This window comes from Capricornis sumatraensis, chromosome 3 (assembly GCF_032405125.1).
Source record: "Capricornis sumatraensis isolate serow.1 chromosome 3, serow.2, whole genome shotgun sequence".
Classification (NCBI taxonomy): Eukaryota; Metazoa; Chordata; class Mammalia; order Artiodactyla; family Bovidae; genus Capricornis; species Capricornis sumatraensis.
In genome coordinates, this window is record NC_091071.1 from 35953450 (window position 1) to 35967347 (window position 13898).

A 13898-nucleotide genomic window follows, 5' to 3' on the forward strand; every position below is an offset into this window, starting at 1 on the left:
TGGCCCATGAGGTCAGCAGTCGCTATTGAATCTACTCCTGGGACAAAAGATACTATTGAGTCACGTCCTCGGAATTATTAGGAAACATCTTTGCTCACTGCCTTTGCAGGATAAGGCGATGCTCTCTTAAAAGCCTCTTATGATGTCCGATCAATTATTGTTTGTTTTCTTGGACTGTGCAGACAAAAACAGAGCAATAGGAAAACAAAAAGTGGCACTTGATAGGGTTATGAAAAGGAAATTCTTAGGCCACAGAATCACTGATTCTTCACCATGGAAAGACTGTGAGAGGAATCCTAAATTCTGATAAGACAACCCTGCCAAGTGGCCCCTACAGCTGTTTCATACCTCCAGTCCCACGGAACTTACTACTGTGGAAGGAACACACTCTATTTGGGATCATGGAACTGCCTCACTGATCACATTATGAGGACGTGGGCAGCACCTTAACTCCCTCTAGGAAAGCCCTGGCATCTTTTTTTAAACTTCTATTTTGTACTGGGGTAGAGCAGATTAACAATGCTGTGACAGTTTCAGGTGGACAGCAAAGGGACTCAGCCATCCATACACATGTATCCATTCCCCCCCAAAGCCCCTTCCCATCCAGGCTGCCACATAACATTGAGCAGAGTTCCCTGTGCTATACAGTAGGTCCTTATCGGTTATCCGTTTTAAATACAGCAGTGTGTACATGTCCATCTCAAACTTCCTACCTCTCCCTCCCCGCTGGCAACCATAAGTTCGTTCTCTAAGTCTGTGAGTTTGGGAAAGCCTGGGTCGGGAAGATCCCCTGGAGGAGGGCACAGCAACCCACTCCAGTATTCTTGCCTGGAGAGTCCCCATGGACAGAGGAGTGTGCTGAGCTGCAGTCCATGGGGTCGCAGAGTTGGACATGACTGAGCGACAAATCACCCACACACACATTTCCATCTTGAAGAGTCTGGGAGGAAACCCACATGATCAACGAATTGGTCAGCAAGCTGATAGAGTCTGCGGGAATACAGGGCACCTAGTATCACCTGAAGCATCAGCTGAGAGGCGAGTGTGTGGGTGTGTGTCTTAGTTTTTTCTCTCTTTGAGTTGCCTTTCCTTCACTTGCAAACGTTACTGCAGTGGAGTGTCTGAGTTGCTTGATGCCGCTGGATAAATAACACAGGCTGTCTCAGAAAACTGGAAAGAAGGCCAGTCTCTCCCCACCCAGAGCGTTTCCGTGTGATCCACAGCGGCTGGGAGAGGAAGAAGATGAAGGCTGTCACAGCATCTGGGCTCAGACCCCCTGCTGCACCACTCCCTGACTTCTGGGTAACTAGTTACCGGAGGTGTCACTTGGGAAAACAAAGCATGATCCCAGCAACAATCTGCAAGTAAAATCTCTTGTTTCTTCCCCCCAGAAACTGAATCCATTTCTCAAAGGCTCTGCACAGGGGTAAGGAATGGGAACCGGGCCTCCCCAATTTCTCAGCTCGCCCGTGTGTCTTCTCATCTATCACCCGGGTAATACGTCCAGAGTGGCATTTTGTAATGACAGCAGCATTCCAGCGGATCGATAGTTATTTAATTCCCAACAAGCTCTCGAGTCCATTAAGCCTGATTACATTCACCCATTTCAGTGGGTGCTGTTATTTTTCCTACACCGGCACTTAATCTATAACAGGAACTTATGAGAACTTTCAAAAGCAATTTCAGCATCAATCAGCATACAGTGAAGGGCACGATTTGCTTGTAATTATTTATCGGATGGGGCGGTCCAGGGTCTGACAAAACTCCAACCGCTAACCTTCACCCCGAATGTCCAACGGAAGTAAAAGGTTTTCCGGTGTGTCACCGAGCCTGACTTCAGACCCCAGTGCCTCACTGGCCTGCGTACGCCTGGAAGGATGGAACTGTTTCCATGTTGTTGAGGACCACTCTCCAGGTAGCCCATTATTTCTCATGCATAATGTAGAAGCCTCCCAAATGATCAGGGACCATAAACCTGGAATGATAAGATGTTTCGCTATGTTTTGGACTCGCCCTTAATGGCTCAAATTGCCAAGATTCTTACAGTTTACAAGAGGTAACAACAATATTCAGAAAAGGAGACACTGGAGGTTTGACCAGAACCCTCCTCAGAAATTTGAATTAATGAGCTAGTGTTGCAGAATTTTGAAAGATTGTGGAGGGAGGAGCATAGAACTGAAGGGAAAAAGAACGTACTAACTACATGTAGCTTTTCTTTCTTGTAGCAGGGAGATACAGAATGTACAACAAAAAGATGACTGCTCTCAAACAAACCACAAAAGAAGACATCCGGGTTTCCCCTGACGTTCAGCCTCTGTCATTAGTCAGTCTTCCACAGAGAAATTCAGACACGTACCCAGAAGCCAACATTTGCTTAAAAAGGCACACTTAAAATGAAAAGGAAAAAAAAAAAAAAGGCCCCAGATATCTTATTTGATGATTCTCCCAACACAGAATGAAAAGCCTTAAAAGTGAAACCAACTTGTGTTTCAATCATCTCCTTTCTTGCCATCATTCAGATGTAAACAACTGGTAAAGTATTCCTAGTATCATCTCTGAACTTCATAAATTAACCATCAAAAGAGCGATCCTTTTGCCTCCCTGCCACTGGTCAATTTCAGGTTTGGGAAGGCGGGGGTACCCTCCATGAAAACAGACAAATCCTGGGAAGCGGAACCTAAGGATTAATGCGTATTTCATGCTCCTGTTTCCTGGGTGAAAGCTCTTAACCAAGTCACCTCATGACCAGTTAGTCCGCCTAGGGATCTGCTGTGGGAGACGGAGTCCCTCCGAGAGCCGAGAAGGAGAACAAATCCTTTGCCCCGTGGTCAACCTCCCGAAGCAAAGGCATGAATGTTAAACAGCAGCCCGATCAATACAAGCAAATATAGCTCAACTACACCATTTATTCAACCATGAGAGATGTCAATAGCCAGATTAGGGTGATCCATCTTTTTGATTTCCTACTGTCTTCCCTCAGACTACACGAGGGCTTTTTCCTGTATTAAAAGTGTTTGCTTTCTCAACCATAAAAATTCCAATTATTACTCTGCGCGCTCCGGAGTTAAGTTGCTGGCTGGCAGTGGCCTTGAATTACCTGGATCAGTCCTGGGAAGTAGGGGGCGGCTGGAACGATCATAGGCACGCCATAGGGATGCAAGAGGACTCCTTGAGAAGGCAACATGCTTTACGGGCAGGTGGGATCCCCTCGGAAGCTCAACGCATCAATGGAGAGTTGGGGGAAGAAAAAGAAAGAAAAAAAAAATCTATAGGCCCAACTTCTTCCGAACCACAGAGCTGAGAGCCAGATCGCCGCTGTCAGGAGCGCAGAGCTCATCAACACTCAGAGGGGAGAGAAAGAAAATCCAGCATCAGCAACTCTTAATGTGAAAGTTTTCTTCGCAGACGAGGGAGAGACACAGCAGCTGCAGGCTTGAAGCTACCAAAATGGAAGGTTCTATTTTGGGAACGGCTTGCCTAACATGACTAACCAAATACTCTTCATTAATTTAGTTCTCAGAGAGAGTGAGAGAGACCCAGAGACGGGGAGCAAGGTGGTCAGGCTGGCAGATTTGGGCTCTTTCCGAAGGAATTTGGGGAAAAGGAAAAAACAAAATTGGAGTCTGTGTGGGATGGTTAGAGAGGAAAGCTGAGAAATGTCAATTGATATGATCATCAGCTGCCACTTAAAAGCTCAGTAGAGGAACGCAGACAGCCTCTGGTTCTGATCACAGAGAAACGAAGAAGATGCTATCTTGTTATCCTATGTCTCTCTCTCTATCTCTTTCTCTCTCCCTGGTTTTAGCTTTAAAGGGGCAACTTGTGCCCAAAATATAATCATACCACCAAGTATCTGCAGTGTGTGCTATGGCACACAGAACTATAGCTAAATTATTTACACATGTTTTGGAATTTCATTCTCAAAACTCTCGCAAGTAGCTACTATTACTAGTTCCTGGTCCACACAAGAAATGAGGTTCACGCTGGCTGAATTGCATGCTCACAGCCCTCCACACATGAGAGGCAGTGCCAGGCTCCTAATTCCTAATTGGCCACCGTATCCATTACAGTATTTGGTTCCATAATATAACTTCATACGCCTTAAAAATAAAGTTCTAACATTCTTTGCCTTTGAGCTTTCAGTTGTTATATTTTAATATGCAATCTATTAATCAGATGACTCCCTGCTCCGAGAGTTCAAAGGCATACCCAATGTACACCAAAACCACAGATGAGAAATACACTCCAGTATTTCAGATCTTTCTGATGTTTGAAAACATCCAAGTGATGGTCCAGCATGCGTTACGTGGTCACAGATACACCCAGATGGGATTGCAGGAAGTGGAATTACACTGACTTGGGTGTCCCAACTTGGCAGCTGAGTGATGCTGAACACGTTGCTCAGCGTCTCTGAACCTTCGTTTCTTCATTTGGAAAACTGAGATAATAACAGACCCTACCTCATAGGGTTGTGCGACGAGAAAAGTGCTTGGCATCCTTGGCATGCCAAGACATGTATTTGGCATTCTTATCCTGTGTTTCCTGTTTCTCTACGGACGCCTGGTATAGATACGCCTTTGACTTCGGGTGGAAGGCAAAGGCAGCCTTCAGATTGTCACTCTTCTAATATGTATCCCAGGAAAGCACCTGCTAGTGTGGAGAATTTCCCAATTTTGAGAGCACAGACTGAGTCTACTCAGGCCATGCTAAAGGCCCTGGAGATCACTGAAAATCACCTTCAAGCCCAACATCTGCTTGCCACCTCCCACCTCGAACTCGAAACCTGACACTGGATATAGATTTTTGTTGAAACTTGGAGAGCATCAGACACAGCAAAACGTATTCAACTATTGGCTTTTTCTAAATCCAAAAGTCAATGCCTCCACTTTTAGATCGCCAAGGTGTTTTTACACTACACTAATTTTAGCTGCTTGATTTAGTTGCATAATTACATTTCTAGATAACGACAGTGGACAGCATTTGGCAGAGAATGCAATGATTTAAGGCTGAATCGGGGCCATCTTGACAAGGTTTCTGTATAATTGATTCTCATGTATCCAAGTGGCCACCCTGTTACGATTCAGAAAGCTCCAGGAACAGCTGCGAGTTGACCCTCTCTTACTTAACAGCCTGATACTGTTTCTAACTTTAGCTTTTGACGCTGACTTTCAACACTGCTCTTCTGAGAAGTTACCAGTGAGAACAGAAGCTTTACCATGAGACTGCTTCCTGGGGGCGGGGAGAGCTCTTCCTGATTTTGGAAAGCCCTGGGGTCAGACTGTGTTATGTCTCTGATGGAAAAATCACTGGACCAGGAGGCAGGAGTTCAGGAAGGCCAGAAATGTATACATTTAGACTTTGTTTCCTGAATCTCCTATGTAAGTGATAATACTCACTTCCTCTTCACCAAGAGGGTTCTGATGAGCAAAATTGTGGAAGTGTTTTGGAAACTTGTTCAGTTGCTAAGTTGTGTCTGATTCTTTGCGACCACGTGGACTGCAGCACAGCTAGGCTTCCCTGTCCTTCGCCATCTCCTGGAGTTTGCTCAAATTCATGTCCATTGAGTCGGTAATGCTCAATGAAATACGGCATGGAATGGCATGGAAACTGTAGAGTTATGTAAATGTAAGAGTCTTCTATATATTACTATGTGTGCTGTTTTTTTTAAAGAACTTGATGATGTATTTCAGAAATATAGGTAGACCTTGAAGACACTGCAATAAAGCAAGTTGTACACATTTCTGGTTTCCCAGTGCATGAAAAAGATATGGTTATACTATACTATAGTCTATTAAGTGTGTGAAAGCCTTATGTCTAAAAGAAGTATATGCCTTAATTAAAAAAATACTTTCTTGTTAAAATAGGCTAAAGTGAAAGTGAAGTCACTCAGTCGTGTCTGACTCTTTGTGACTGTACTGTAGCCCACCAGGTTCCTCCGTCCATGGGATTCTCCAGGCAAGAATACTGGAGTGGGGTGCCATTTCCTTCTCCAGGGGAATCTTCCCGACCCAGGGATTGAACCCAGGTCTCCCGCATTGCAGGCAGATGCTTTAACCTCTGAGCCACCAGGGAAGCTCCCCACCATCTGAATCCTCAGCGAGCTGAAATCGTAACCTTGAAAATCAGTTATCACAGACATGGACAAATGGAAAATAATGAAAAAGTCTGAAACAGTGAGAGTTACCAAAATATGACAGAGATGTGAGGTGAGGCAGTGCTGTTGGGAGAATGGTGTCCGCTGACTTGCTTGACTCAGGGTTGTCATAAACATTCAGTCTGTTAAACAACAACAAACGCGACACCTGGGAAGCACAATGAAATGAGGCGTGCCTATACAACCAGAACGTATAGATATATACCGTTTCCTTTGCAAAAGGTGCTTTCTCTTTTCTTTGTAAGAACTCTAAGCCACAAAAGCTTTTCTGCTCCTGAGCATTTAGCATACCTTTCCCTCTCTCTGAAAATAAAGGCCTGTTGTCTTGTGACCCTTTTTCACTTTGGCTGCGAGGTCAGAGCCCAATAAGAGGTTCAGCTCTGTCCATTCCTTTGACCTGTACTACGGGCGTATCTGTGTTTTCATCTTCCTGTTCTCGCCACCTCCAGTCCTGTTACTCACATCTCCTCTGATTCTGATTTTATATTTAGATACAACTGTCATCTATGATTGTAGTAGTTATATTTGTGAAGTGGTGTGAATTGAATGTTTCCTTTTTCAAAACCCATCCACCAAACTTTATGAAATAATACAACACGGAAATAAATAATGATCACTAACCAAAACCTCTTGTTTTCTGACATGTTCTGTTTTCCCAAACGGGAAGCATCCAGTATGACTGGACCATAGCTCTTGGCTTGGGGGTCCATTTCTTCCACTAAAAGGTGGGCTTCCCTGGTGGCTCAGATGGTAAAGAATCTGCCTGCAATGCAGGAGACCTGGGTTCAATTCCTGGGTTGGACTCACGCCAGCATTCTTGCCAGGAAAAACTCCATGGACAGAGAAGCAGGCACTGTAGTCTCTGTATCTTCACTTCCCATTGGCTCACAGTAAACAGGTAGCTACCGTGTCTAGTAATGGTGTCTTAAGCTCATAGTATCTTGCAGGAATTTAAAGAGAGAGAGAAAAAAAGAAAAAAAAAAAAAAAAGAGGCAAAGGACGAGAGATATAGTCCTGGCTGCTGCTGCTGCTGCTAAGTTGCTTCAGTCGTGTCCGACTCTGTGCAACCCCAGAGACGGCAGCCCACCAGGCTCCCCTGCCCCTGGGATTCTCCAGGCAAGAACACTGGAGTGGGTTGCCATTTCCTTCTCCAATGCATGAAAGTGAAAAGTAAAAGTGAAGTCGCTCAGTCGTGTCCAACTCTTAGCAACCCCATGGACTGCAGCCCACCAGGCTCCTCCGTCCGTGGGATTTGCCAGGCAAGAGTACTGGAGTGGGGTGCCATTGCCTTCTCAGTGGGTAGCAAACATGGGAATGAATGGTAGACTGAATTCAAACCAAGAGCCATGTACCATTAACACGCTGGCAGTCGCAAGCAGCGGAGGGCAAACTTTTTTTCTGAAAATGGGCAGGTGACAAATATTTTAGATGTCGTGAACCTTCAACTCTCTGTGTTACAACTACTCAAAACTGTGCCATTTTCATATGAAAATGATTACAGTACATAAGTGGATTCTGAAATTTGAATTTCCTGTCATTTTCACCTGTCACAAAATATTCTCTTTAGTTTTTCTCAACCGTTTAAAATTATATAAACCAATCTGAGCTTAAGGGTCATACAAAGACAGTCAAAGCCAGGTTTGCCTCACAGGCCATGGTTTTTCTCATCTTTATCCAAATCCTTTCTTTTTTTTATTTTTTATTAAGTTAGAGTATAATATTCATTGGAAGTACTGATGCTGATGCTCCAATACTTTGGCCACCTGATGCAAAGAGCCGACTTATTGGAAAAGACCACGATGCTGGGAAAGATCAAAGGCAAAAGGAGAAGGGGACGACAGAGGGTGAGATGGCTGGATAGCATCGCTGGCTCAATGGACATGAGTTTGAGCAAACTCTGGGAGATAGCAAAGGACAGGAAAGGCTAGCATGCTGCAGTCCATGGGGTCACAGAGTGAAGTCGGACATGACTTAGCAACTGAACAACAAAAATAATTGCTTTACAATCTTGTGTTCATCTCTGCTGTGCAACAAGACACTCGCTTCATGGTTACTGACCTCTCTTATCCTTTCCTGGATTCAAATGCTTCTTCTTTTTTTTTTTTTTTAATAGTTTTTCTATTTAAAACATTTTTTATTTATTTTATTTAGTTGACTGCACTGGGTTTTAGCTGTGACACATGGCCTCTAGTTGCCTGCTGACCAGGGAATGAACCTGGGCCCGCTGCATTGGGGGCAAGGAGTCTTAGCCACTGGACCGTGAGGGAACCCCCAGAAGGTTCTTCCTATGCTGTCACATAGGACAACTCTTTCCCTGGATCTTGAGAGCCAACATGAGGGTGACCAGCCAGCACCAACCCTTCCGAGCAGCAGCTACCCCAAGTCTCAACACTCATGTAAGAGAAGGAAAAAGGACAGAAAGCACAAGGATTGCCTGGAGGATGGGATCGGGGAGCACTCAGCAAAGACTGATTCCTGACTTATGGCTGCTATTGGCCAACAGAGCCGACTGCTGCCTCGTGGACCAAATCCAGTTTATAGGTGACGATGAGGATGAACGTGCTAACGGGGCTGATGACGACAACAACAGCGATGATGCTTTGACGTCGCAACACGAAAAGGAGCGGGCATGTTTAAACGGAAGTACCGTCTATACACTGTATATCTGCAAGATCTCTTGAGAGCCTGGAAGATCTAGTGTGTGCCTTTTGGCACATACTTCCTTGGCTCAACAATCCCTGAAGTCTGGGAGAAAGCCACCTCCCCCCCCCCCCCCGCCGCCCCACACACCCCCTGATCAGGAGCCTTTGTGACCATCCCCATCATCCTTTACCTGCTTCCTGAAAAATGACCATCAGAACAGGACAAAACAGAATGCGCAGGGAATGGAGTGTTTCTCTGACAATAATCATACTCTTTATCTTGCGGGTATTGACAGTCGTTATCTCCTGAGGAAGATCTATGCAGATTAATGACCCATGCCTCCCCATTCCCAGGTGGCGCTAGTGGTAAAGAACCCGCCTGACAACGCAGGAGACTTAAAAGACTCTGGTCCGATCCCTGGGTTGGAAAGATCCCCTGGAGGAGGCCATGGCAACCCACTCCAGTATTCTTGCCTGGAGAATCCCATGGACAGAGGAGCCTGGTGGGCTATACAGCTCATAGGGCCAGGAAGTGGTGGACACAACTGAAGCCGCTTAGCACACACCCCATTTCCAGGCCAAGTTGGGTGACAGAGAATTTTGTACCATTTTTCAAGGTCTTTTGCCATATCCCTCAGCTTTCCTTTCCCAGCTGCATCCTCTAATACACACTGTCCTTCCTTGTACCAATCACTTCTCTGCAAACCACACTGAGCTGCCTTTGCCAAACACCTTCACAAATCCACCACTCCTTACAAATTTGCCTGCTATGCAGAACTGCCCTCTTTCCCTCCCTTCTTTCCTTCCTTTCTCCCTGTCTCCCTTCCTTCTTTGTAATTTAACATTACTGGCCTTAGTCAAAGGCACATTTTCTGCAAAACCTTTTGCATCACCCCAGGCAGAACTCACTGTACCATCACCCGTGTGCTAAAATCATGTTATATTGTATAATAATGATTCTTTTACGTGTGATGATTCCTTCAAGTAGGTAGACTGGCTCACATAAGGAAGCGTGTTATTCATTCTTATTCATGCAGTGTTAAGTCCTTTCAGTTATGTCCGATTCTTTGTGACTCAATGGCCTATAACCCGCCAGGCTCCTCTGCCCATGAGACTCTCCAGGCAAGAATACTGGAGTGGGTTGCCATGCCCTCCTCCAGGGGATCTTTCCGACCCAGGGATGGAACCCACATCTCTCACTTCTCTTAGGCGGGTTTTTTTTGTTTTGTTTTTACTATTAGGGCTACCTGGGAAGTGTCCCCATGCTTATTTACCCAATGACTAAAAGGCTGAGTAGACAAATGAAGCTTCCTAAAATGCTTCCTGAGAGAATGACTGACTGAACAATGGTTTTGGACGAGTAAGAGTGAAGCTGCATTTACACATTGCATTTGCTGGCGGTCTCCATACCATTGAGAGCTTCAGATTTCCAAGGTCATCTCAACTCACCTGGAAGGGTCTGGGTACCATGAGAAAGCATGAGCTCCATACCTGTAGAGGCCAAGTTGGGATTCTGGCTCTGTCATCCTTTTCAACATTTGATCTGGGATGAGAAGACACTTAGCCCTGAGCCCCAGTCTCCTCGGGGTAAAATGGGACAACATCTGGCCTGTTGCACAGGTATGCTGCTGCTGTGAAATGATAGGCTGCGTACGGGTGTTCCTGGCACTCGGAAAGTGTTCAAAAAGGGCTAGTTTAGTCGATGTTTTCTTCTTCAGCAATGTCTTTCATGCGCCCAGGTCAAGGGTTTCCTAGTCATCCCAGTCTTCCGGTCAAGTCTGCCTCCTCAATGCCCTACCTGTACACCACAATGATGTCTCTGTAGGAGCCTTCATGCCATCTGTTTCCTCCCAGGACCCATGAACGCTCCCTTCTTCAACAAGCAAACATGCGTTTGATGCCCCAGGCAGCTTTCCCACCCTCTCCAGAGCTTAGAGCCCTACCTGTCTAAACCCCTGGAAGACCAGCAGTGGTTTTCTCCCACATGGTAAAGACCTGACTGGTGACTGTTTCAGGGTATGCTTCTATTTCACGCCCTCCACCTCCTGCTCCATCATTTTGTTTTCCATCTTTCTCACAGGACTGGGCACAGAGTAGACATTCAGGAGGCACTTGAGAATTATCTGCGGTAGCCCCACGATGCTCCGGAGGTTCAGAGAGGTTAAGTGACCTGTCCAATGTTAGACAGCAAAACAGGTGCTTTCTTAATTCTCAGGGCCCAGTTTTCCCTTCTACACGCCCCTAATCTCTGCAAAAGCATGATAAACAACCACTCTAGAGCAACGACTTGAACAAAAATGGATAAACTCCACTCACGATCACCTAGAAAAAGAGAATGGCAACCCGCTCCAGTATTCTGGCCTGGAAAAGCCCATGGATAGAGGAGCCTGGCAGGCTACAGTCCATAGGGTCATAAAGAGTCGGACACGACCGAGCAACTGAGCACACACGTGCACACTCAGCACCAGGCACACATTCTAACCCCATCCAACGCAGGTAAGATCAAAGCATGGAAGGGTTTTGTCTCAAAGGGAAATGGACCTCAAAGAAAAAGTTTCTGAGATGCTACATAATGCTTACGGTCCTGAGGCTGAGGGTTGACATGTGAGCTCCCAGAAGAGGGGAGGCTGGAAGCATCGTGTCAACTACCAGGGAGGCAAGACCTTCTATAGGAGAAGCTTCCACCGACCGCCTGTTCTCTAGGTTATAGTCACCTCATTTGTAACCTCAGCCAAGGACCAGTCCAGCCAGGAGAGTCACATCCTGGGAAGAGAAGACACATCCCCAGCCCACTGGGATCAGTTAACACGTGTGAATCAGGTGATGCATGGAGAGCTCTTACACAAGCTCTTACATAAGTACTAAGCAAGCATCAGTTCTCAGCGGCATTGCTATATTCTCTCATTGCCTTCCACCCGATGCTCGCTGTGTGTTCTTGTGCCAAAATCTTAACATCTCTGTGCCTCAGGTTTATTATTTGTAAAACATGAACTTGGACAAACTCCGGAAGATGGTGCGGGACAGGGAAGCCTGGCGTGCTGCAAACCATGGGGTCACAAAGAGCCAGACACGACTTAGTGACTGAACGGCAACAACGAAACAAGAGTACGATGAGCAACCACACCTCGCGGGGTGTCGAGAGACTCAAAAAGGAGTCACATACAGACACGGTTAGCTGAGGCCCTGGCTCAGAGCTGATAGTGGGGACACAGTTGTCATAGTAATGAGGCATTAGCAGCATCTAGTTCCAAGGATCAAACCAGCACAACACCCAGGTTCGATCCCTGGGTCAGGAAGATTCCCCTGGAGAAGAGAATGGCAACCCATTCCAGCCTTCTAGCCTGGAGAATCCCTTGCACAGAGGAGTCTGGCAGGCTATCGTCCATGGGGTCGCACAGCGTCGGACACGACTGATTGACTAACACAAACCAGAAGTATCAAAACCCTTCCTCCCTTCAAATGTGAACTGGTCAGATAGTTTTTACAGATGCCAGCAGGGAGGTGCATTTCTGTTGGAAGAACTTACCTTCTTCTTCCAGGTTCTAAACCAAAAAATTAAGACAGAGAGTCTAACGAATATGTGGACATAGCTACTGTCCCTGGAAGATCAGTTTGGAAAACAAAATATGAGAATTTCAAATTCAGCTGGGGGTTTATGGGGGTGAGGAAGTGCCTCTGAAATAAGAATAACCAAAAAAAAAAAGAAAAGAAAAGAAATAAGAATAACTCAAAAAATCCAGGACACTGGGTCACCCCCACCCAGTAACATCACACACCCCCTCTCAATAAAATTGGTTATGAACACACACAAAGAAAATTCCAGTAGGTCTTGTGAGTGAGGAAGCTGGTGATCAGCATTAGAAACCCCAGCCCCCAGTGGTGGAGGCAGCGCCTCCTCTCGGATCATTAAGCACTTCTTGACCTGATTCTCCTCTGAAAGCCAGACTGACTGGCTGAATGAGCAAATCTAAGAATATCAACCTCGCATACCATCTCTGCTGAGATCAACAATGCTTCAGGAACCGACCCCTGACCTGTCTGGGGATGAATGGCAACTGGGTTTGAGAACGTATTGACCTTGTTCTCCGCAAACAAACACTCCCTGGGGTCTCTCAGGGATGGGGAATGAATACTCAGCCGCTCGGCTAGACTGCGCTTCCTGCCCTCCCGGCATCTTTGGTCGTGTGTGTGTGTGTGTGTGTGTGTGTGCGCGCGCGCGCGCATGTGTGTGGGCCCTACAAGGCCCTGTAGGAGCCAGGTACAGAGTTCACTCCAAATAGCCCGAGGCCCCAGGACTCAGAACTGGTCTTTCTGTCCTGACCCCATGCCTGTTCTGTCCTCCCTGGGAATGGGCTGAACCACCTGAACTCCAGGCATCCTTTTCCCCGAGAGACTACGTCTGCACTGGCCTCTACCAAAGTCAACTCAGCATCAAAGATGCCTGGTGAGATGCTTCATGTGTAAAAAGAACCCTGAGGCCAAATAAGTGGGAGAGATTCAGCTTGATCTCTCTCCCACTTGGGGGTTCATGGTGCATAGCCTAGTACAGCACCCAAGAAGTCCTGTAAAGGAAGAAAAATAGACCATGTTTGACCATGTTTGATGCAGACATTCCCAAACTTATTTGATGACTGACTGGCAATCCATCCATCCACCCACCTACTTATCCATCCATCTATCCATACCCACTCATCCATCCATCCATCCATCCATTCATCATCCATCCATCCATCCATGCATCTATCCATCCATCCATCTTGCTGTCTATATGAATATCTGGCTATTGAGAGTAATAAATTATGTCAGTCCCTGGACAAAGTTCTTTACTGTTTCTCCCAATTCTCCTCCTCCTATTTCTTTACTTTCATCAGAATCTTTGTGACCATCACCACCACCGTCATCATCATTATCACAGTTGCTGTAAATTCAGTGCTTACTTTGTGCCAGGCCCTGTCCTGTACTAATTTCAACAGATGCGTTATCTAGGTGATCCCGTCTAAATCCCTATGAAGCAGGTTCTGTAACATTTATTGCATCAGAGACAAGAACACAGAGCCACTGAGAGGGGGAGTAAATTGGCCAAGAAACAGAGCTACTATACG

At 46.1% G+C, this 13898-nt stretch overlaps 1 protein-coding gene across 8 annotated transcripts in view; it reads right to left on the minus strand.

The window, feature by feature from the left end:
- Positions 1-13898, minus strand: part of RBFOX1 (RNA binding fox-1 homolog 1) — a 431904-nt gene that overhangs the window by 394386 nt on the left and 23620 nt on the right. For 4 of the 8 annotated variants that reach the window (XM_068967486.1, XM_068967485.1, XM_068967481.1 and 1 more), the window contains exon 1: positions 3098-3184. The exons of the other annotated variants lie outside the window; for them this stretch is intronic. In XM_068967486.1, the coding sequence (XP_068823587.1) occupies positions 3098-3184 (87 nt within the window). Of the gene's footprint in view, positions 1-3097; positions 3185-13898 lie in introns of those variants that run through there. 8 annotated transcript variants of the gene reach the window in all.